Source organism: Macaca nemestrina, chromosome 4 (assembly GCF_043159975.1).
Source record: "Macaca nemestrina isolate mMacNem1 chromosome 4, mMacNem.hap1, whole genome shotgun sequence".
NCBI lineage: Eukaryota > Metazoa > Chordata > Mammalia > Primates > Cercopithecidae > Macaca > Macaca nemestrina.
In genome coordinates, this window is record NC_092128.1 from 97,812,460 (window position 1) to 97,836,689 (window position 24,230).

A 24,230-nucleotide genomic window follows, 5' to 3' on the forward strand; every position below is an offset into this window, starting at 1 on the left:
AGGATTCTTCACCTTGCCACTATTCATGAGAAGTAGCACTTGTGGGAGGGTTTCTATTTTTCAAAAAAAAACTTTCTAGGTTTTGCTTTCTGGACCTCTGACTTTGGGGACATCTGTTGGACTTATGTTGAGTGTAGGTGGCCTCTGCACAATAAAGTTTATTGAAATTCCAAATCTATACTTTCAATTTTTTCACTTTAAGCACTTAATAGGTATCTTTGCCAATTAATAGTTGCTGAAAACTGCCCAGCTCCTAAGGAGAAAAGCAGACCCTATTTTTTGTTTCATTTCTGAATGCAGTAGGAGAATTTGGCTTAATTCCTAAAATAGGATTGAGGGAAATCTACTGGGTCCCTTGTGGGTACCCATCCAGAAAAAGATCCCGGGACAGGCCACAGTCTCCAGGCACTGGGCTTGGGTTTTGCCATTGAAGAATATGGGGGGTTGGGGCCAGAAGGGGTGACTGGGGCCAATATGGAATTGTACCCAGGATAAACTTATTTCACCTTACTTCACCCATTGGTGCAATTTTGGAGATTGTTCTGGAAATCATAGATTATGTAAATTTCCTGGGATCAAACAGAAAGAGCAGCTAACAAAAGAAAGGCGGAAATCTACTGACAAAGGACCAATTTCTTCCCTAAACTACCGTTTATGATGTGTCAGGAAAAACAACCTAATGGCTCTGGGGACTTTTAAGTTGGGCATTGAAGACACCTCAATTTCCCCCCAAAACTTTAGAGCACAGTTTGGAACAGAGAATTCGCCTGCATGTTGAGGGGGAGTGAATTTCTCCAATCTTAATGTTATCTAGGGGGCCGCCTAAGGTGCCTTCTGAGGGTCCTGTGCCTAGATGTTTTTAATTCTACAAAGAAGGAGAGGAAAAGGAAAGAAGAGAGGGAGAAGAAAGGCAAAGCGGAAGAAAAGAAAGCGCTTTAACCCCTTTCAATTAGCCTGGGGATTCAAAGACTAAAGTTAAATCCGGCCATAAAGTTTATTGCTTCAGACTCACAGGCGGGTGAGAACAGTCCCACCGAAATAAAAAGAACGTGCAGGCTAACAGGGTTCAGGGCCTGGTCCCGGGTGCGGGGGAGGGGGTGCTGAACACCCCCACACACCAGGGTGGGGACCCTTGGTCCTCAGGGTCCAGTGGGCGCTAGCAGCCCAGGATCCACCTTGCAACCCGGGAGCCCAGGCTGGAGGTGCAGCCCCCGCCTCGCCGGCCTCTGCCACCCTCCTGCTCTCGAGAGCTAGCCTGAAACCCAGCCCCGAAGGCCGCTGCCTCAATTCAGCCCTGCCAGATGACCCCGGCCCGCGAAGACATATTGCCACAGCCCCGTAAGGAATCCCGCCAGAGTCCGCCTCGGCCCTGCCCGGGCCTTTCTTTCAAACTCCTGAGCGCAGCGCGGCCTCGGCGCCCGCGGCCGGCGCCCCCCTGTCTCCCAGCCCCCACCCCAGGGCTCCGCGACCCCCAGGAGCCGGCCCCCGCCGGCCCAGCAATTGCGCGGGGGACTGGGGATGCGGCCTTGCCAGGTTCCCACACACAGGCCCATTCGCACACAAAAAATCATCTTTTTGCACGCCGGCGGGAGCAGCGGAAGTCATTAACATCCGCGGTTGTGCAGCAATTAAAGTTAGGCCTGGGGATGCGGCGCGGCCACAGGCGCTGCTCACCCTGCTGCCTCCGCAGAGCTGGTTCCTGGCGCTGCTCTTTTGGGCAGAGGGAAAGTTTGCTCTGCCTTTTCGAATTCAGAGGCAGCCTCAGAGTTATTGAACCAGAGAGAGAGAGAGAGACAGAGAGAGAGAGAAAGTTTCCAAAGTACAAATAAACTTGAAAGCGCTTAGGAGGCGAGCTTACCTTAACTCGGAGGGAGCCATTTTTCAGAGTTTTGAGAACTTGTGGTTTGGACACTTCTGGACCTAAAATTGACAGTTTGAATGGCCAGGCGGCACACGTAGCCTGCAAAAGAGTCAAATGGAGTCCAGCGTTAGTGAGATTATATGTTATGTGGTATATAATGTTGGATGTCAGCTCCCCAAAACCATAAAACTTACTTTAATGGCCCCACGTGACGTTTTATAGCCAGTGAGCCGATCTGTCTGTGCTATGGATGATTTTACGATCTAATTCATAGACAAAACCCTATTCATTTGGCACCCAAATGTCATATAGCCGGAACTGGGGCTTATAAAGTTTACTGTTTTATAACTTTTAAAAGGAAAGACGGCATCAGTGTAAGCAGTCGGTAAATGTGCAAATCTCTAGTTGCGCTTTAGCTGCTCTGAGGAGTTTCCCAATCGAGCTAGGATGGGGTAAGTACCTTCCATTTGTAGCAAATTGATAGTAGCAAAAGAAGCCAACTGGGTCCAGGATGAAGAGTGGGGAAGGGGTGCTGGGATGGGTTAAGGGCAGAGGGTTTGGGGTCCACAGCCAGACAGAGCAGCGTCTTCAGCAAGTGGAGGCCTAGGACAGCCTTAGGAAAGAGGCAGGATCTGTGTGGCCTGAGGGTGGCTAACAAAGCCCTGGGCTTTTTCTCCTTTTTTCTTGCTCTTTCTCTCTTTTTTTTGTACCCAGCAAGTTAACTTGGTTTCCTCAGAGATGGGCATGGTGGCCTGGAGCTTTGGAACCGCCTACAGCTTTTTCCACCTTCTGCCCTGAACTTTGTGATGGGTCAGAGTTAGGGAAGCGATGGGCCAGTCTTGGTATGAGGTCTCCCTGCACAGGTCATCTGCTCAGGTAGCCTCAGACCCAACGGTTTCCAGGACTGGACAGACAGACAGAAAAGCAGACAGAGCCACTCACTATTTGGCACAAACCAGACCAAATGAACTTACAATAGAAAGTTTATTTTTTGTTCCAGTCAGTATTTTTTCCTTAAAAACAAATACAAAAAAAAAAAAAAAAAAAGCTGATCACAGTTTGCTTAAAACAGACAGACTTGGACAATATTTGTAACTTTGTTCACAAAAACATACATCACTGAAGCTGCGCTTATAAGAGCCACTTCCAGAGTTCGTGCAAAGGGTCCTACAAAGGCACGCAGGGACACACCGCTTGGAGTCACAGTTTTCATCACAGAGTCACTATTCACTACACGTCGAACAGGTTGTGTCTCATCAAGTCACCTCTACAACAGCATTAATTACACAAGGAATATAGGTAGTTTGAATAAAAATATCTTTAACAGCTTGGAGCTATTGAGACAGGAACACTTCCACGCACATGCACAGTTAAACAACTTGAGTGCAACACACAACATTGGCACTAAACGAGATTGAAGGGGGACTTTTTGTGTGTTTTTTTCTCTTTTTTTGTTACAGTTACTTCAAGTAACACAGCTTGCTTCATATAAATAAGTTAAAACATCTATTTTTTTTTTTTTCCAAGACAAAGCCATTCAGGACAAAGAGATGAACAGAAAGCAGATCTACTTATACAGGCGCTATAATGGCAATAAACAGGCTCATGATTAAAAGATGAATTAGGGCAAAGAGAACAGGGCTTCTTCACAGAAGGAACACAAGGGAGTTTCAGAAAGTCACCTTAGTACTGACACTACGCGGAATCCGCTAATACTGCTCAGTACTTTAAACGCTCAGATACTCAGGGACGGAAGGCCCCTCCTGCCGCGGCCATGCTCATGCTTTTCAGCTTATTATCTTTTTTCCACTTCATTCTCCGGTTTTGGAACCAGATTTTAATTTGTCTCTCGGAGAGGCAAAGAGCATGTGCTATTTCAATCCTTCTTCGGCGTGTCAGGTAACGGTTGAAGTGGAACTCCTTCTCCAGCTCCAGGGTCTGGTAGCGCGTGTAGGCCGTCCGGGCCCTTTTTCCTTCCGGGCCGCCTATGTTGTCTGCAATAGAAAAGTCAGCGGTTTAGCCACCAACTCCTGTCTTCCAAAGTCCTCCAGGGGGACAAGCTTGGGTCCTGAGCAGGGAACCCAGGCGAAAAGCTCAACAAGTTCTCCCTACCAGCCCGCACACCCCTCCCGAATTTCCTTCCCTCTTCCTTTCTAGAGAGAAAACAATACGATTTGGATCCTGGGAACAATCTGCCCATCTGAGGCTGGGGCCGTGTCCCGGAGGACTCCGGCGTTCCCTGGCCCCTCTCCTGCCCTCTGCGCCCTACCCCGGGCGCCCCGATCGGGAGGCACAGCCCTCCCAGGCTGCCCACCGCACAGAAACCCAGGAAGCAAGGCCCTTTCCTGAGCGCCCAAGTGGCCTTTGGGTCACCCTGCCTCAAAGTTCCAGCCCCGAGAGCCGCCTCCAGTTTCCAGCCTGCAGGGTTGGGGCGCCTGCTTTCTTTTTCTTCCCTTCCCTTTCCTTCTCTCTCCCTCCTGCCCCCAAAATTCAGAATCCTGCCGGCTCTCGCCTCGATTCTTCCCCCCAAGCCCCTTTTCGGGGGCTCTAATTAGTAACGCTGCTTCCCCAGCGTAGCCCTCCTCATAAATTATCCGCCCTGACAAGCCCGATTCACGGCTCCTACTGCCATCCTCTACCTCTCTGCGTCTTGCTCAGCTGGCCTGACCCGGGAGGGCGTTCCAAGGCGTGGGGTTCCAGAGGGGTTTTTTGCTTCCTGCCCCTTTCAACGTCTAAACTGGCCCAGCGAACGCCTATTTCCCCCACTATTTGTGAGCGCGGGGTGCTTGCAAAGAAGAGGAGGAAGGAGGAAGGCAGAGGAGGGAGAACGGCAAGGAGAGGCTCCGCAGGGCTGGGAGAAATGAGACCAGGAGAGAGACTGGGAGAGGGCGGCAGAGGAGAGAGGGGGGACCGAGAGCCGCGTCCCCGCGGTCGCGTGGATTTAGAAAAAGGCTGGCTTTACCATGACTTATGTGCAGCTTGCGCATCCAGGGGTAGATCTGGGGTTGGGCGGGCGGCGCCGGGCTCGGCTCGCTCTGCGCACTCGCCTGCTCGCTGCTGGCAGGGGCGTCCTCCTCGGCTCCGGACGCCGTGCCAACCCCCTCTCTGCTGCTGATGTGGGTGCTGCCGGCGTTGGCCGAGGCGCCGCTGGAGTTGCTCAGGGAGTTTTTCCCGCCGTGGTGGCTGTCGCTGCCGGGCGAGGGGGCCACGGCGGAGCAGGGCAGCGGGTCGGGCGGAGGCGAGTGCGTGGACGTGGCCGGCTGGCTGTACCTGGGCTCGGCGGGCGCCGCGCTGGCGCTGGCCGCGTAGCTGCGGGCGCGCTCTCCGGAGCCAAAGTGGCCGGAGCCCGAGCGGCCGACGCTGAGATCCATGCCATTGTAGCCGTAGCCGTACCTGCCGGAGTGCATGCTCGCCGAGTCCCTGAATTGCTCGCTCACGGAACTATGATCTCCATAATTATGCAACTGGTAGTCCGGGCCATTTGGATAGCGACCGCAAAATGAGTTTACAAAATAAGAGCTCATTTGTTTTTTGATATGTGTGCTTGATTTGTGGCTCGCGGTCGTTTGTGCGTCTATAGCACCCTTGCACAATTTATGATGAATTATGGAAATGACTGGGACATGTACTTGGTTCCCTCCTACGTAGGCACCCAAATATGGGGTACGACTTCGAATCACGTGCTTTTGTTGTCCAGTCGTAAATCCTGCCTGATGACCTCTAGAGGTAAACTCGTGCACTAATGGGGGAGTTGGGTGGAGGCGAGAGGGGTGGCGCGCGCGCCTCGGGCGCGTGCCCGCCGCCAGTTGCTGCGGTTCAGTCGGACTCGAGCGCCACCCGCTGGAGGCAGGGTGCATCGCCCAGTTTCCGACCGGGGGCTGCAAGGGCCGGGGTCGAATTGAGGTTACAGCCCATTATGGCAAAATTATTGCATTTCCCTCGCAGTTCCATTAGGATGTACCAATTGTTAGGCCGTCAGCTGCCGATCGCGCGCCCGGCGAGGATGCAGAGGATTGGGGGAAGGTGGTGACTTGCATTTTATTTACAACAACTTTATTTCCCCCGTTTTGCAGCCCCTCTTATTTTTGTGTCGAGGTTGGGGTCGGTTCTGCCCGTCCTGCCAGCAGCTCTGAATTTTGAAAATACAGATATCACCTTCGGGGAAGGGGGAAAGCCATTTAGCCAACTGGATAAATAAATCCTGCCCGCAGCAGCAGCAGCTACAATTACGGCTCTGTTTTTGCGAGCGCATGAGGGACAGTGTCCCTGCCGCTCTTAAATGACAGGCGTCTATTAAAGATAGCTTTTGTGTAGTGTTTCTGCAAGGCGAGGTCAAATTCCATACACTTTTATAACCGTAGTCGATTTTTCTTTCGTGTGAATATGGTTTTCGTGTCATTAGTTTGCTATTTGATTTGCTTACGTATCCAGCCTGGAAAATCTTCATCACAGGGTCCGGTTCCTCGAGCCAGCCGGACCCCCAGTTGGAGGGTTCTCCTTGAACCCAGCGAGTGGGCCCAGGCTCCCTGCAGCCACAGAGGCTGCTTGGGGTCTGGGGATCCGTGGGGCCGGTTACTGGGGTCTTGCTTAGACCTCCAGGAGTAAAATGAGGGCGATAATGGAAGCATTTCGTGGCAGTGCGTAGTATCTCTGTAGTTAATTTCCACGGCTCCGAAAGACTCAAGTAAATCACAAATATAGCTGAGAGGCAAGTGGAGTCTCCCCGCTGGAGGCCCCGCGTTGCAGGCGCCCCTGGCACGTCTGGAAGCCAGGACTCTGGCGGCTTCCATGGCCCTGGGCCCCTCGTTGGGTCCTGAACGCTGCTGTGGCGGCGACGCGGGCGCTATCGGGCAGGGAGCGGGAATCCGGAGCCGGGGGCCTGAGGGATCCCAGGGGCTCCCCGGGCTGTAATGTTCCACCCGCGCCCAGGTTAGCTTGCCTCGGCTGAGGCTGCTGCTTTTCCACTGACGGTTGCACACGCGGGACCGAGAGACTGGGCTCTGTTGGGGCCCCCTTTGTTCCTTGAGCTTCCTGTTCTGGGAGGCCGCTTGGGAGGCCGCGACAAGGCCTGGCTCCAGCACTTAGAACCCCTCTTTCCACTGGTCAGAGATAATTTGATGATGCCCTTCGGGACCTACTGGCGAGGGACCTAGGCACAGACTCCCAGACGCGAAACGGGGCTCGGCCCAGGGCTCTTTCCTCCCTAGCAGCTCGGCGTTCCGAGGTCGGGGAGCTCAGAGGCACTAGCACAGCAGCCCCGGACGCTTTCAGGGCGCACCCCAGAACTCGGGAGCCGGTTTGGGCAGCCTTGTGGAGCGGGACTGGGTGTGTGCAATGCGCCCCGCTCCACCGCTGGTATTGGCTGTGTGTGAGGTTTTGTTTTGTTTTGTTTTTTAAGAAATAAATGCACAGACGCTTGCAAAGCTCCGGGCTCCCCTGAAGTTGCGGAAGCCCCCGATGGGAGCAGGCGGGGAGAAAAGTTGGGGAGCAGGCGAGGGCAAGGGGGCAAAGCCGAAGGAGGTTGCAGCGCTGGCCTGGTCCCTGCCCAGGCGTCTACTCGTCCGCCTTTGCCTCTGAGTCCTCCCCGCTGGGCTGCGTGGAATTGATGAGCTTGTTTTCCTTTTTCCACTTCATGCGGCGGTTCTGGAACCAGATCTTGATCTGGCGCTCAGTGAGGCAGAGCGCGTTGGCGATCTCGATGCGGCGGCGCCGTGTCAGGTAGCGGTTGAAGTGGAACTCCTTCTCCAGCTCCAGTGTCTGGTAGCGCGTGTAGGTCTGGCGGCCTCGGCGCCCATGGCTCCCGTACACAGCACCTGCGAGCAGAAACAGCCGGGCGCCGGTAAGCCAGGACCTGGATGGTTGACCCAGTCAGCCCAGTGCCTCCCACAAGGGGCATACGAACTGAAAACCACCCCGCCTCCACTCCAGCCTCTCCCACTATGTCTGGGGCCCAAAGCATACTGAATGGGAGATTATTTCATACCAAGCGAGATGTTTTCCACCTATAACGACTTGGGGTGGACATTATTGTTTTTGAAAAATCTGCCTCATAGGAAAATCATTACAATCAAAATAACAGAATGGGCATTCTTAATTTGGGACGCCCAGGTCGTGTTTTTGTGGGGATGCAGGATGTGTGTGTGGGGCGGGGGGGAGGTGTGGAACCATGTAAGTAGTGTACACACTCTGAATTCATAGTGGTCTCTCTGAGGATGCTACTGTGACCAGCCATGTCAGAACTCAACACATTTTTTGAAGAGTTAAAAATGGTCAGCCCTCTTGAATCTTTACACATTCTCCCATATTATATGACCCTTCTGAGAAATGCAGAACTCACCCAAGGATAAAGTGGATTTTAACGCAAAACATTATAATTTTAACAATCCGCATTAGGCTCTGTCCTAGGGAATTCCTAGGAGTCTTTGGGATTCCCTGTGGAGTCTTTGGAAACCAGAGGCTAAGAGATGGAGCTATAGTTAGTCTAGGATTTCTAGCAATGTAGGATTGTGTTGGGCTGTCTGATCTGTGCCAAAGATCCCCAAGGGTGGTGGGGATCCCTCCAAGACAGGTGTATGAACTCAGGCATGGGCTCAGAAGAAGGCAGAAGTTGGCTAAGAGTGAGCAGTTGAGTGGAAGGGGGAGGAGGTGAGGGAAGAGAGAGAAAAAAAAATCCTGAGTCTGGGGCTGTGGCCCTCCAAGGCTTTGGGGAGACACTAGAAGAGGCCAAATGGCCACCTCTCTCTGTACGGGTTTCTGAAGGGCAGAAAGGAGAGGGGGTTGGGAAGCAAAGGGTATTTATCAGTGACCAGTGCAAAAGGCCCACTGGCTTGGGAAGCTGAGCAGGGTACCCAGGGTGCATGGGTCCCCACCAGCCTCTCTCTCTCTTCAGGCTGTCCCTGTCACAGGTCTCATATACGTCTCAGTGCCCCCATCCTCCCCTAAAGTGTCACCTTACATGGACACTGGGGCCCTGCCCTTCCTCTGCCATGGCCTGATTGCCCCATTGGGAACTGATTTTTTCTTCTCTTTTAAAAAGTCAAAGAAACTTTGCTAGTTCTTTCCTCCTTTCTCTCTATTCCTCTTTCTACTCGGTTTCCTCCTTCTTTCTTTCTTTTCCTGCCTCCTTTCCCCTCTCCCTCCACTGTCTTGGGATATGCCTTACCAGCGCAGGAGTTCATCCGCTGCATCCAAGGGTAAACGGGACTCGAGTACTTCCGGTCGGCGCCTTCGTCATGGAGTGCTTTGCCCTGCCCGCTGCTGCTGTCGGGTTTGTACTGCTGCTCGGGAGAAAAGTGCAGGTAGTCCCCGGGGCCCCTCTGCTTGCCACTGCCCGAGGGCGAGGCGCCACTGAGGTCCTTATCAGAATAGAAACACGAGGCCCCGTACTCGTAGGACGCCCGGTTGCAGGCCAGGACAGAGTTGGACTGTTGGTAGAAACAAGGTGAGGTGTACGTCTTGTCCGGGAGACTCGACGCCCCGTACGAGGCCGGGAAGGGCCTCAGCGCGTCATAGCCGGCCTGGTAGAGGGGCAGCTGGCCCAAGAAGGAGTCCTGGCCGCTGGGCAGGCTCCCGGGGAAAGTGGGATTCACAAAATAGGAACTCATTTGCGCGCCCCTCTGCAGGACTGTGATTTGTTGTGTATTAGTACATCTGGCTATAACTATTAGTAGTCATCGAACTGGTTTGTTTCTGGATGGCCGAACGCCAAAAGCGACAGCAGCAAATCGCACCAGCTGACGCCGCGGCGGCCAATGGGAGCGAGCGCCGGAGCCCGCTCCCCAGGGACCGCGGCGACCGAGGCAGCAAAGTTACAAACAGCCCCCAGCTCGCCCGCCCGCCGCCCGCCCGGCAGATTAATGGGCGCGCACAGCCAGCCGGCCCGGCTCTCTTCCCGAACGCCAGCGGCGGGCACTGCCCGTTCAGGGGCGAGCCGATCAGGCCAGAGTAGGGACACTAACGCTCGGGCCGCCGCAAAGGCCCCGCCAGGCCCCCTCCTTCCTCCTCCCCTTTTTGCTTTATTGAATTTTGCGGGTTCCCCACCCCTCCTCCTCCAAACAGGAAACCTGAAGGTCCTGCGCCAGGAGGGGCGGTGACAAAGGTGGCTTTGCTCCCTGCCGGCCTGCACTCCAGGCATGGCTCCGAGTTGCCCCTCCCCTAGCGCTCCCCTATTAGTGGGTGCGAGTTCTTGAGCTGGAGCAAGGGCCATGAGAAACCAGGCCTTCACTCTATGCTCTTCACTCGTGCGCCTTAGCAATCGGTGAACTCCCTTATTCTCTCCTTCTCCACTCGCACCAGGGGCCTGGGCCTTGCAGCCCAGAGCTGAAGGATCACCTCGAGCTGACCAGGACTCAGCCAAACGTAGGTTCTTCCCACCCATTCCCTCCTCCCACATACACATCCTGTTTGAGTCCCAAGGGGCTCAATGGCCCGCGCCTGCCTGGTCTTAAAGCACCCCTTCCAGCTGGGCGTCCCCATCCCACCTTTGAACCCAGGGAATTAAGAGGCCAGAAACCACTGGTTTTAACAAGAAAGGACCGACAGAGCAGCGGCCGTGAGACTGGGCTCCTAAGCCAGCCGAGGGACCTGCTCCCCTGCCCAGCGCCTGGGGACTCGGCATCTGCTGCGAGAACCGCTCAGAGCTGAGGCAGATAAAAGTCCAGATGTGGAATCTTTCTGTCCACATTCCAGAGGCACAGAAGACGCAGGGGCCCTGGCCAAGCTGGGCACAGAGGGCAGCTCTGCGGGGCCCAAGGCCGCGGGATAATTGATGGGCTCGGTTTCCGGGGCGCCCGACAACCGGCACTGTCCTGGGGCCGCCCTCTTTACTGCCCTTCCTGGGATCGCACGGAGGGCTGCCGCCCCTCAGTCTCTCCGGAACCGGGAATAGTTGTCTCACCGGCTCCAGAAATCCTGAATTGTTTTCACTGCTGTTCCAGGCCTGGCGGTCCCCAGACAGGACATTAGAAGCCTGTCCTGGGCTGTTCACTCTTGCCTGAGAGGTGTGCCTTCGAGATAGTTGACTTTTACAACACATGGATCAATCTCGTTTTGTAAAATGTGATAGCAGCCCAATGGCATTTTTACAACTGTGTTTGCTGGGCTTGTAAAACCCCTTGAATTAGCTTTAAAATCCTCAATTCTGTGGAGGTTGAAGAAAGACTATTTACGTGATTTGGATGGATTGCTGGAGACTGTTTACAGATCTGTAAAACCCTGGCCAATGCAGGCTCACCGGTTCCGGACTTAGTGGGGAGGTGGCAATTGGCAGTGTTCCAGTAGGAATCTAGTAATGACTTAGTCTCTTCCTTGCTTTTCCAATTTTTTTCCTGAGCTTTCTTCCCCCAAAGGGAAAAAATTGGGAAAGGACTGGCCTAAGGTCGACCTCCAAAGAGCCCAAGAGGCACTCCTGGAAGGCGGCTACTAGCCCGGCAATGGGGGCTACCCCTGGAAGCTGGATGCCTGTTCCCCAGTCAATCTGTCCTAGAAAGGGTTTACTTTGCATATAAAGCAGGGCCTTGAATGAGAGGATAGAATTGGGCATTTCCCACACATTACTTCAGGGAAAGAATTCAATAGGTGAAAATGAAAACTGGTGTCAAAAAATTAAAAGGGACTTTTAAAAATAGCTGTTTGAAGAAAATCATGTTTGTGGTTTTTTTTCTTGAAATTATCAGACTACAGTGATTTTAAGCAAGTTATTGTTTAAGATGAAAATAACCATTTGGAGATGTCAATCAATGTTTACATTTATAATTTCCTTTTCATTCCTCCATGTCCCACACAGTGGTGGGGTTGGTGTCAATTTACTGTTGTTATTATTATTTGTCATGCCTTGACTAGGATTCTCGATCTAATTATTGTTCCAGCTGACAAGAGAATTTGATTTCTCAGCTAAGAGCCAGAAAACATTATATTTCTAGCTTCTATACGCCCTAAGATGGAAAAATATATATTACATTGGAATCTTTACATGTTAGCCAAGGCTAGTGCATATCAAGTTGGCAGCTGACCAATTCATTTCTCCACCCAGATATATATATATACACACACACACACACACACACGCACACCTCTCTCTCTCTCTCTCTCTCTCTCTCTCTCTCCCTCTCTCTCTCTCTCTCTCTCTCTCTCTCTCTCTCAGAGAGAGGATCATTCCGGCAAGAATAGGCAGCCCAGACCCTCCAGAGAGCCTCTCCTGCGATGGTGAGAATGGCCACCCCAGGGCTCTCTCTCTTCCCTGCCAAAGCCATGCAGAAAGCGACTTACCTTACAGTTTCTCTCCAAGGCGGGCAGGATGGCGAGCTGGGCCCCACCGTCTGCCCTTGCCCTGGGCTGCCCATTGAACAGCTCCACCTTCGCCAGCCTGGAGGGTGGTCTGGGAGTATGTAGGTGTGGTACCTTGAAGGCCACCTCAGTCCAGCCAGCTCGCTAGCCCAGGCCAGAGCCCAAAGCACACAGGTGCGGCCTCTGCCCTTCACAGGCCCTCGCCTGGAGCCAAAGCCGTCCTTCTTTGCCATATCCCATCCTCCTCAGATCCGCCAGGCCTACAAGCCTCAGGACTACAGATAGTCTCTCCGATATCAGAATCGCAAAGTCAGAGTGTTCCCTGAACCAGCGTGCGCCCCCAGGACGCCTTGGGACGTGCAGTTTGGGCAGAAGCAGCCATGACGTGCCAGGCGGCCTGTGCAACCAGTCTCCATGGTGCTGGAGTGGGGGTGGGGGGAGGACCCGAGTCTATACCGGCGTCCAGCTGCGGTCAGGGGTAGCCGAGGCGGGGAGATTTCCCGGCCAAATAGGCTCTGGGTGATAGCCCCCCAGGTCCCCTTTCGTCCCCCTGTACCCTGCTTGCTGGGAAATCTCTGGAATCTCTGAGGGGCCCGTACAGCAGTCGCGCCAGGCTGCAAGAGGCGGGCTGCGGCTGGCGCCGGTCCCGGCGACGGCCACGGCGTGGCAGCAGCGAGCGCCAGCACGGTCGCAATAAATAATCCGCCAGCGGCAGCCGCAGGCAGGAAGGCAGCGACCCTAGGATGCAAATACGCCGCTTTATCCGCCCCGAGCGCACCCAGAGCACGGGCGAACGTCCCAGACATCCACAGCCCCTTCCTATTTATCGAATCCATACCAAGATATTGTTTCAAGATGGGGAAACAACAACCCAAACAAAAAATAAACAAAAAGAACCTCGGACTCTTTTCTTGTCGCTGTCCGGGGAGTTCCCGGGGCAAATCTGGTCTGATACGCACTTAGGCTGAGCTACAGTTCGAGCCACCGCGCTACGCAAAGCCACCGCCAGCAGCACGCTCCGCGCTTCCTCCCGGGCAGCTCCACAGTCCTCTCCCCGCTCGCGGGAGGTGGGGAGTGCGGTCGCCAGTCAGTTGCGCCAAGGTGGATTGGGGGGTCCCCCTATCGCCCAGACTCGGTTTGCGTCCTTCCTTCAACCTTAACTGCGGGCCCCTGCCACCCGCGCTAACACCATTACGTCCTCTGCACCGAAACTTCCCACCAAGTAACACCCAATTAACTCCATCCTCTCCTCCAACACAGAATTCCACCCACACACCTATTCCCTCTCCCAGCGCTTCAGACACCTCTCTCATCGAAAAACCGGGCGAAAGGAAGCCGTCAACGAGCGGAGAACTCTGGCTGAATTAGTAAGTTTTTCTCTGTTTCTCCCTTTTACCTTTCTATCTGAAACCAATTCCCACGAAGTAGAAGGTGCTGTGCTGATGCTAATAAAATGACTGTGGATTAATGCACTTTGCCCTCACCGCTTCCCACCTTCCCAGGTCAAGAACGGTTTCCTGTTGTTGGGGAATCCAACAAAACCAAATAGGGCCATGAATGAAAACATAAAAATCCAAACCCAAGGGAATAGCGGGGAACACAGTGTGCCGGGCCACTTCCTTTTGGGCTTCACGGGGTCGCTGGGGAAGGGGAGAGAGACGACCCAAGGGATGCTGCCCTGTGCCTGGGCGCTGTGCCACGGAGGGCCGAGGGAAGGCGGGCACTTACTGCCAAGGCGAGCCAGGGAGGGGAGAGAAAGGGAGTGGTGTGTGTGCGTGTGTGCGCGCGTGTGTGTGCTGTAGTGTGTGATGGGGGCGAGTGTGAATGGGTGAGTATGGTAAGGGGGAGTGTGACCCTCTTAAAGCCTCCCTGGGTGCCCTCTCCCACCGCTGCTGCCGCCAGCTGTCACCTCACCACCTTTACTCCTATCTCCTCCCCACATGTCTCACCTTCAGACGGCGACTCTCAGAAGCTCCTGCGCCTGTGACAGCTGTCGCTTGGGCAGCCCGAAAGACGAATTGTCCTCCTTCCTGGTGCCAGAGGACGCAGGAAATTAGCCAGGTTGCGAGTTGCAAAGCTGCCGCCGCGGCGCCGGGAACGGGGCGCGCCTCATCTCCAGCGGGAGCCACCAGGCCTGGCCTGGCCGGGGCTTCCCTTCGCTCGCCATCTCCGGACAAAGCGCAGCCGAGCCAGGCTCGAAGGCAGAGCTCCGAAGCAGGCAGGACGGAGCGGAGCAAAAGAATGCGGCTCTATTCTCGCAAGGGAAATTATAAAAAAGTTCATGTTCACGGTTCTCATCCACATGACCGACAGCGGCCAATGGAAGGGCCGAACAACTCATAAAGTTGTATTGCAAAGTTGTAAATTTTCATAAACAACAACGGATTTATGACCCTTTCCCCATCACTGAGAGGAGGCAGCTCTTACACCGGCGCCATCTTACCACCGAGGCCGCCCAGACTTGGGGCCTCAGGTTTTACAGACCCTTTTGGGCCCGGTTTTACTAAAAGAGCCATAAGAAGCGGACCCAACCCAGGCAGAAGACTGGAGACAAGGTCTTGCAGGCGGAACTCAGGATGCTCTGAGCTGCCCGCACAATCCCTCGCCCTTCGCCCCTCACCCCTTCCCTGCACCCAGATGCCCCAGCCCCTGCCCAGGCTGCGCAGCCCAGCGAGGGTCCGCGGTCCTAGCCCCTCCCCGCGCCACCTACAGCAGTGCGGGACCCTGGGGCGCCCTTGCCTCGCCTGCAGGCGGGGTGGGGGCCTTAAATCCCATTTACTAGCCTGGGGCTGGGTTCAGGGCGCATGCGAAATCCGTAATCAGCCTCTGGATAATGCCCCTTTCCAAGCCCACTGCGCAGCCTTAGAGGAAAGGGTGGATTTGAAATTTCCTCATGGAATTTATGGAGATTTTTAGGGAGCTTCATAGAATATAACGTATCTGCCAGAGATTCCGTTTTCAAGGGATCTAGAAGATGTTAGTGCACACACAAAAACCAGACAAACGTCTCTACACGGATAAAGGCACATGTACAATTATGCACACAGGGAAGGGCATACACTCTATTGTGGGCACAGAATGACATGCAATTATGGACACACAGAAACACATGCACCCAATTATGGACACCAAAATATACACAATTGTGAAATTAGGTAAAAACACACACACAGAAATACATAAACAGAAAAATAAGCACATACTCATACAAATACACACATAAAAATACATTAAAAAATACATGACACCAATACATGAGCATCCAACACTTGGACCATCACAAGGACAGCCACCCCACTTTTGCTTCCCCACTTCCCCTTTCCCAGTCTCCTCTGGATAAGGTAGTCCACGTTTTTCTTTGTCACCAAGCATCTTTATTTTTCAGTTACATAAAACACAGCTGGGCTGGGAAGTGTGCCTTCCCTGAACCCCAGGATGGAGCTGAGGGGGATACAGGACAACACAGGAGATGAAGGGCATTGCGGAGGGCATTGGACCTCCCCACCCACTACAGTTAGCTCAAGACAACATACCATGCTACAAAGTCACCCCATTAACACATCCTTTCCAAGTCAAGACACTGCCTTACAAATGAACTCCAAGACTATAGAAACGATCAAACAAAAAAATCTTGTTCAAATATACAGTATCTGCTATTATAGGAAACGTCAGGGTGTACATATTTAACACAGCTGAACAGTAAGATACAGGAGCCAGAGGAAAGGACAGCGAAGCTGGGAGCATCTCCACAGTCCTACTAAGCAGAAGCTAACCCAGAGATCTGCAGCCAGCTCAGGAACATTCCCCTCCAGAAGTGGGGGTTGATGGGCCTGAACTTTGGGTGCCAAGCCAGAGAAGGAGGGATTGATTCTAGGGTGCAGCACTTAGAATGCTTTTTGGAATAAATATATTATTTTTCAATTTAAATAGATGCCAATACCCTGATCCTGGACCTCAGCACATTCTCAGGGCAGCCTCAGGGACCCCAAAACCTGCGGGCTGTAAGCAGCAGGGGCCTTGTCTGGGAGCAGTCGGCACTAGGTAGCAGGCAAGCCAGCCAGCACAAAATAGGTAGTTTTAGGGGAGTAGGTAGTAGTGAGATTCACGTTCTTGCGGATCTGGGAGGGTGGTGCTGGGTGTCTGCCAGTGCTGGGATACATAGGGGCTTCCTGGGAATGGAGGCCCTCTGGGCTAGATACATAGGTAGTTTGGGGGTGCCTCGAGCAGAGGCCTGTGCTAGGTAGTATTTTGGCCGCGCCAGCGCAGGGCCGGCTGACCTGGGGTTGGGGGTGTCTTTTGGGGTCCTCGGAGGCAGAGGGAATCCAAGGCGACCCAGTCGCTGCGGCCGCTCAGTCCACAAAAGTTGGGAGCTGGAGTAGGTGATGGGGGCCGGGTAGAGTGCAGGTTGGGGACTGTTTTGTTTGTTCGTTGTTTTTTTTTTTTTTTTTCTTTTTCTTTTTTTTTTTTTTACATTTTCTTTTATTTTCCCCATTTTTGTAAATAAAACCAGTGAGTCTCTTAAAGACGCTTTTCCGACTGTCCGGTGCAGCGAGGGCCCCGGCTTGGCCCCTCATTCCTCCTCGTCTTCCTCTTCTTCATCATCGTCCTCCTCGTCAGCCTTGTCCGCGGCAGCGGTGGCGGCGGCAGAGGGCACGGCGCCCTCGGGAGCTGCTGCGGCAGCCGGACCTTCGTCCTTATGCTCTTTCTTCCACTTCATGCGGCGATTCTGGAACCAGATCTTAATCTGGCGCTCGGTGAGGCAGAGCGCGTGGGCGATTTCAATGCGGCGGCGCCGCGTCAGGTAGCGGTTGAAGTGGAACTCCTTCTCCAGCTCCAGTGTCTGGTAGCGCGTGTAGGTCTGGCGGCCCCGCTTCCTGTCAGGTCCTGAGAACAGACATGCAGACACAGGAACACACGGACAGACAAGTAGACAGGGCACTCGTTAGGCTGCTGTCCCAGAGCCCACACCTTCCTCCTGGCCTAGTCCCAGGCGAGCATCCCCCTCTGCCCCAGGCCCCAAACTGAGCTAGGGGAGGAGGGGGGATGTTAGGGAAAGACCCCAACTGCAGTGCCAGACTCGCAGGCAGCTCTGTAATCAGCAAAGGCACAGAGTCCCAACTTTACAACCGCCTTTTCCAGCCGGCTAAGCTTCCACAATGTCCTGCTTCCCCTGACAAAGGAAAACTGTAAATATAGAGTGTGGGCAAGTGGGAAAAGCTGCACTTTTGCCATTCAAAGATGAGCCCGGCCATTCCCCCACCTTGCTAGGCAAATGGGCGACCCTTCCCAGCAGCCTGAGACCTCAATCCCCAGGACCTTCCTAGGGTACCCCGACCCTCTGGCCTCATTCCCTCACCCCCATCTTGAAATGGCCCCTGGCACAGGGTCGGGTGAGAGGCCTTGGAGGGCTTGGCTCTCCCAGCTTTTGAGGAAGAAAAGCCAGGCAGCAAGGAAAAGGAGGAGGAAGAGAAGAAAGGGAGGGAGGGTGACAGAAGAGGGAGAAAGAGAGAATAGCGAACAAACTTAATGTTAAAATTCCAAGGCAAATGGAGTTAAATAAATTTACGAGGATCGAACCCATTAATTGGGCCATAAAAAGTTTTATGAGCCTCATTTACATACAATGCTATGGGCTCCACGCAATGGCGCCTCCGCTCTAATTAAAACCAGAAAGGCTGCGCCGGGAGTCACGGGGCTGCCGGCTCGCAACAGCCTGGCTCCGCTCTTCCGGCCCCCGGCTCCGCGCTCACCAGCGCCGCGCTCCCCGCTCCCGGTCCCGCTCCACCAGCCCGGCCAGCCTAGCGACTGCGCCTACCTGAAGACCGCATCCAGGGGTAGATGCGGAAATTGGCTTCGGCTGGGCCGTGCAGCACGCCCTCGTCCGCCTTGTCGCAGGCGCCTTTGGCGAGGTCACTGCAGAGCCCGGGGATGTTTTGGTCGTAGGAGGCGCAGGGCAGGTTGCTGTAGGCGTCCGCGCCCAGACCGTAGCCGGATGCAAAGGGGCTCTGATAAAGGGGGCTGTTGACATTGTATAAGCCCGGAACGGTCGAGGCGAAGGCGCCGGTGCCCGCCCCGTAGCCGCTTCTCTGTGAGTTGGGCGCAAAGGAGCAAGAAGTCGGCTCGGCATTTTGGAACAGAGAAGCCCCCGCCGTATATTTGCTAAAAAGCGCGTTCACATAATACGAAGAACTCATAATTTTGACCTGTGATTTGTTGTCCGGCAGCTTTCAGTGTCGGTTTTACGAGGTAGCGTGATATATGATAACATTACACCCCCAGATTTACACCAAACCCCATTTTCTTTTGGACGGAGCTCGACGCAGCACGTGACCGCCCACATGACCGCCTCCGCCAATCTCAGCAGCCCTCACAGGTGGTCTCGCTCCGCTGGGCCCGCGGCCGCCTAGAATGGAAGGGGAAGAGGCTCAAATATGCGGCCAACGAATCCGCCCGCGCCCGGTGGGCCTGGCGCGTCGGGCGGAAAAAGACCCGGAGGCTCCGCGGGAGCGCCCAGCTGGCCGCCAACCTCGGCACTGGGGTCTGCAGACGCCGGGCGGCCCCGCCTCGCGCAACCCCCCCATTCCTGCTAGTGAGCCCTGGACCCAGCTTGGGATCCTCCCCATCCCTCTCCTGTCCGCTTGCCCAGCCCCTGGAAGGATCTCTGTTCCCCGCAACAGACTGCCCCTCGGTGGCCTTGTGGGCAGGACTCAGCTATGAGCAGATCGACTCTGCCCAAGTCTTCTCTCATCCAGGTCCAATGGGCGACACGCCGGACTTAGACTCGGATCCAGACGGGGAAAGCGCAGCGTCGCTTGCAGCTGCAGCGAGAATGCCACCGCAAACTGGAACCATGTGGTTCGAATAAAGTCAACGTCTCTCAGCTTCCTTTCCTTAATCGGAGGCACACTGTTTATCCGCCCTAAAGGAAACAGTGAAATATTTATCTATTAATGAGACTCATTTGCCAACAGATTTATTAACGTGGGGTTCCTCTCCCTCCTCCCGGACGCTGTAGTGCTGCAGGCTCTGTGCCTTCGCTCCTGGGCACCTGGCTGGCTCCAGCAGTCCGATAAATGGCTAAAGATTCTTTTGTCCTTGTCACAACTTCTGGTTCCCCTCTGGCGCATGGGTAGCCAGGGCTGTTTCCCCCAGCTTGGAGAAATCTCAGGCCTGCACCCTTCCAGGCACTCCCAACAGTGGAAGGTTTCTGGTAGCCTTCACCTCAGCCACTCTTAGGCCTCCACCTCCTAGGCCGGGGTGCCTGGGAACAATACATGCTTTAGAGCCGATTTGGAGAGTGGGCTCTGGCGTCTAGGGACTGCAACCCCCTGTGGACTTCCATTTCTTTTGAAGACACCAAAAACAAATAGGGGGACCACCCCCTAAATGCCACCCAGCTGTGGAGGCTTCACCTATCCAAGTACCAGCTCACACGGAGCTGAGCGCACGGTGGTCTCACTCCCTCCCATCCAGGTCCCTAATTCCTGCCTTCCCAGGCCTCCGACCCCTGCACCACGTTGGACCAGCTGAAGCCCCTGCCGCCCACCGCTCAGAGGAGGATAGTGGGGAGAACCCTTCCCCTAAACGCCTCATAAACTGCCCGGCTGCTCTGGAAACCCAGCCACCTTTTACTGCTCAGCTCGATTACACACCATAAACCCGACCTCACAATGGAATTGCCCCGGAAATTCTCCTGTAAATTATAGAGTTGAGTTCCTTGTGTACAAAGCACTTCCCATCACTTTCAGAGGGTCCAGGCCGCCCCCGTTTACCGCACCCTCTCAGGGGGTCCCAGGAATACAAAAGGTGGAGGGAGGGTTCAGATTGGGACGCCATGGAGCCCCAGTCCCTGCGCAGTGAACCACCCGGGCTTGGGAGTGAAGGTGGGGGCTGGTGGGGCAGGTGGGCCCTGGGCTGTCTCCTCCTGTGCCACGGTAATCCAGGGGTAGGGGTGTGGGGTGGGGGACAATATCCGGAGATGCCTTTATGGCGGATCGGATGATACCGTGTCTCTGATGGAGAATAGAGAGAGTAAGACAAAAAGAAAAAACCTAAATAATCCCTGTCGCATCGCCTTCTGGAAGGAAATAAAAACCCAAGAAAGTTAAAGGAAGATGAAACAAACAAGAAGGCTAGGAGATCAAAGAGGCAGAATTAGACCGCTTTAGACCAATAAATTGTTCCTGGGGTGACACAGAGCAAGATGCAAAGAGAAAAGACCAAGGCCCCCGCCGCCGCCGCCGTCTGTCTAGACTCAAGCGGCTGGAGGGGCTGACAGAGCTGGTGTTTAAAGTAGAACCTGCCCAGTCCAACAGCCCGAGCGGGGAGCGATTTCGGGGAGTGCGGGAAGGAACGCACTTCGCCAAGGGAGGGCTGGGCGCCCTCGCCACCGGCTCATCCCTGCCCCGGTTTTGCCCGGCGCGCATCCAGGAGGTTCTGGCAGGACACACTGCCCCTCTGCCCTGGCCAAGGAGGATCCGGATACCGCTCGCAAGGCTTCGGCCCTTATGGACCCAAGTCAGCCAACTGGGCCGAGTCCTGCGGACACCGAAACCTCCCTTTCGTTTCCAGGCTTCTTTCTCCCCTCCTGCCCTGTGTGGTCTGATTTAAAACGAAAAGGTCAGATAAAATCAGGCTTTCAATAAGGCTTCTTTAACTGCGTGTTCTCTATTCATTGGTTCTCTACTTATTTGACTGAAAAGACACAAATGCACTAAGTTATGTGAGAGAATTTTCACAGAAATACTTATTGACCCTCAGCCTGAAGCAGGCACATGTAGGCGGGTTTCTAATCAGCCGAGCTATCTTTAGATAGATATTTTCTTTTTTTTTTTTTTTTTTTTTTTTTGAGACGGAGTCTCGCTCTGTCGCCCAGGCTGGAGTGGTCGGATCTCAGCTCACTGCAAGCTCCGTCTCCCGGGTTTACGCCATTCTCCTGCCTCAGCCTCCCGAGTAGCTGAGACTATAGGCGCTCGCCACCACGCCCGGCTAGTTTTTTGTATTTTTTAGTAGAGACGGGGTTTCACCGGGTTAGCCAGGATGGTCTCGATCTCCTGACCTCATGATCCGCCCGTCTCGGCCTCCCAAAGTGCTGGGATTACAGGCTTGAGCCACCGCGCCCGGCCCCTAGATAGATATTTCAACTGCTGTCCCTGAGCTTCCTTCCTACCTACTGGCAGAGCGTGTTCACCCTGCTTCTTGTTACCGAATACCAATATTTAAATTCAATTATGAAGGTAAAGCCAGCTCTAGGCAGGGAATAGCGCCTTCCAGAGATTTGGTGGGTGGCTGGCGAATTGCTTCCTCAAGGTTTCCACCCTTGCCTCTCTCATCGGCTGCATCTGTTCCCCACCCAGTCAGTGAGTGATCCCTGGCCTGGGCGCAAAGACAAACTCGTCCCCGTAGCGTACAAATGAGATTGGGTTGGCGCGGCGCGGGGTCTTGCCTAGGTGAAGGCCTGCTGCGGGGAAACCACTCCCAGGCTTCCCAGAGGAAAAGCAGACTCCCAGTCACCAGCCTGCCAAGGGCAAGGGAGGCGCCTTTGGACGGTCCACCCAGGCCTGGGAGACCTTGGGCTGCCTGAACCCACCTGAGGCCTCCATGATCGGTGGAGAGACGCAGTCGCCACCGATCTGTGATTTCATTTATTTGTAGTTACACAAATCGAGCTTTCTCTCTGAATCTACAGATCTGCGACTTCACCATTTATTTGTAGTTAAAGAAATTGAGCTATCTGCGGCTTGAATACAAAGCCACGGTTGACTCCCGGGGAAGCTATAAAAAAAACCCTTCTTACAATCAGATGTTGTGAAATTATATACGGAAATATAATGAAGGCGTGTGTCTGTAATATCGATGTGTGTGTGTATATATATATATATACACACACACACATAGATGAGAGAGAGGGAGAGAGAGAAAGGAGAGATAGTGTGTGTGTGTGTGTGTGTGTGTGTGTGTGTGTGTGTGTGTGTGTGTGTGAGAGAGAGAGAACAAACACCCGGGAGAGACATCAGCCAAAATCCAGTCCCCAGTTTTACAGCGTGTACAGCGCGGAGATGCGGGCCGTAAACATTTTGTGGGCTTGGCGGAGACTATTACGACCCAAATAAATGCAATGTGCTGCGTGTTCACAGGACTCTGGGACGCTTCGAAAGGTTCTCTGTTTGCTTTTGCGTTCTCCCTCTGGAACCATTCGACATCCGTGGCTGATGCTCCCACCCGAGAGGAGGCCGCAGCGTGTTCCCCGCCTAGGGTCCCGGAGAGGCTGGACCTGGATTGGGGTCCCCTCCCTCTGGCCTCCTGATGGGTGAACGCCAGAGCAGCCTGGTTCCTCTACAGCGGAGGATATGCCGAGGCTAGAGACAGCCCGGTCGGCTTCCATACCGTGTGCGACACTTTTTGTGCTACGGTGTGATTGTTATATTAAACATCACATTAAAAAAATAATCAAAGCAGTCCCTGGTTTGTCCCCCGGGATTCTCTTCCCAGTCAACTCGGCCCGGCCCCTAGACCTACAGTGGACAGACACCGAGATTGCCTTTACTCCCAATGTTCACCGCCTAATTTTACTGTCTCGATTCAAGCCAGCCGAGTCCCGGGGTCCTGGTTCTGTCTTGGGTTCTGACTCGCCGGGCCCTGACCCAGGTCGCAGGTTTCGAGGGCCTCCTGGGCGGCCGCGGGACCCGGGCCACGGTGTGCGCCCTCGGCACGCACTGTCCACACCCTCTGGGCGGTCATCAGGTCCGGGGGCTGCAGGCGTTCCTCCTGTGTCCAACAGTCAGCCGGGGCTCCCTGGAGCCTGGTTGTGTCAGGCCTGTCTCAGCTAAGGACGGTGACCCTGGAGCCGCGCCGGCGCCTGGAGCTGCTGCCCCGCGGCTGCCCGGACAGCTGCAGCCCGGCTCTCTGGGCCCTCAGGATGGGGTCAGGGAGGCGCGAGCGGTGAGGGTCGGGCAAGACCCCGCCGATTCCTTGTTTCCCAGCGAGGCTTCTAGCCAGGCGTGAGGAGCACTGAAAATATAGGGCGCCTGTTCACTAAAATCTGGGGCTCCCATTCCAGAAAGGCTCGTGTCAAGTCGACATCTTAGGAACTTCCCAGGGCTGCGGAGGCGGGAGATGGCGGCGCGGAAGCCTCTTGCATGGAGCCACACTGCCATCTGCTGGCCATCATTCGGTACTGCAGTCTCAGCTACCTCGGCCGGCCTGAGCTTTGGGAGCCGCCGGCTAGCCCACCGCACTCCACTCCCAGAGGAGGGGCGTGGGCCTAGGTCCTGGGGAGTCTGCGTGGAGCCCGGAATCTACTGCAGAGGAGGCAATGCCAATAAAAGAGCTGTTTCCGCAGTCGCTTTATCGGCGGCAGACAGAACAAATGAACAAATGAAAGGGCTTTGGTGGAATATCCTAATTAGGGCTGGACAGTTGTAAACTCATTAAGGGACGAATTCCAGACAGTTCGCAGTCCCGGCCTTTATGGCACACTCTTACTGCCTATTCTTTGAAGTTCCTTCTGTCTGCAACAACAGAGGGCGTCCCAGCCTGGCGGCGAGGTGGGGGTGGGTGTAAAGAGACGCCTCATCCACCCGCGCCCTGGTTCCTCTTTTAAACTTAGAACACATCCAACTTTGCAGAAGTCGTGGAGTGGGGGAGGGGGAAGGGCGAGAGAAGCAAGGGAGTGGAAGCGAGGCCGAACCCTCCAGCCACATCTGGAAAGCGCTTAGGCCTCCGAAGTTGTGGCCGTTCCCCCCCGCAGCCCTTTACACCCCATAAACGGTAACAGCCCTCATTTTCTTTTATGGCGCTTCGGGGCTAGTCTGTTGCCTCAGCCCTGCCTCTGTTAGGACTTGTGCTCGGGAGGGGCTTGCAGTGCAGGACCCAGATTCTCTCGGGCCAGGCTGGCAGGACGCCGCAGGAGAGGGTGGTGAGCGGTACGAGGATGCAGGGCTTTGTTCCTTTGCAAGCCCCCAAAATGTTTGCCTGCATGGCCGCGTTGGGCCGGTGGGGCTCCTATTTCCCTCTTCAGAGGCTGCTTAGAAGGCGGTACCCAGCTCTATCCTGCCACCTTCTCCCCCTTTTCCCCACCAAGCTA

General features: G+C 54.6%; 3 protein-coding genes across 3 annotated transcripts; all 3 read right to left on the reverse strand.

Moving 5' to 3' along the window:
* Window positions 1–2,826: 2,826 nt before the first annotated feature.
* Window positions 2,827–6,682, reverse strand: LOC105475747 (homeobox A5). Its single transcript, XM_011731234.3, has 2 exons — window positions 4,824–6,682; window positions 2,827–3,855 (listed from the first exon to the last, which is right to left on the reverse strand). Exons 1-2 carry the CDS (start codon window positions 5,716–5,718, stop codon window positions 3,605–3,607), a joined length of 1,146 nt encoding a protein of 381 aa, XP_011729536.1. The 5' UTR covers window positions 5,719–6,682; the 3' UTR covers window positions 2,827–3,604.
* Window positions 6,683–6,833: 151 nt separating this feature from the next.
* Window positions 6,834–13,312, reverse strand: LOC105475746 (homeobox A6). Its single transcript, XM_011731233.3, has 2 exons — window positions 9,024–13,312; window positions 6,834–7,674 (listed from the first exon to the last, which is right to left on the reverse strand). The coding sequence occupies exons 1-2, from the start codon at window positions 9,463–9,465 to the stop codon at window positions 7,415–7,417; spliced, it is 702 nt and encodes a 233-aa protein (XP_011729535.1). The 5' UTR covers window positions 9,466–13,312; the 3' UTR covers window positions 6,834–7,414.
* A 2,162-nt stretch (window positions 13,313–15,474) lies between these two features.
* LOC105475753 (homeobox A7) lies at window positions 15,475–18,488 on the reverse strand. The gene is made up of 2 exons (XM_024790908.2): window positions 17,961–18,488; window positions 15,475–17,029 (listed from the first exon to the last, which is right to left on the reverse strand). The coding sequence occupies exons 1-2, from the start codon at window positions 18,337–18,339 to the stop codon at window positions 16,716–16,718; spliced, it is 693 nt and encodes a 230-aa protein (XP_024646676.2). The 5' UTR covers window positions 18,340–18,488; the 3' UTR covers window positions 15,475–16,715.
* Window positions 18,489–24,230: the final 5,742 nt, after the last annotated feature.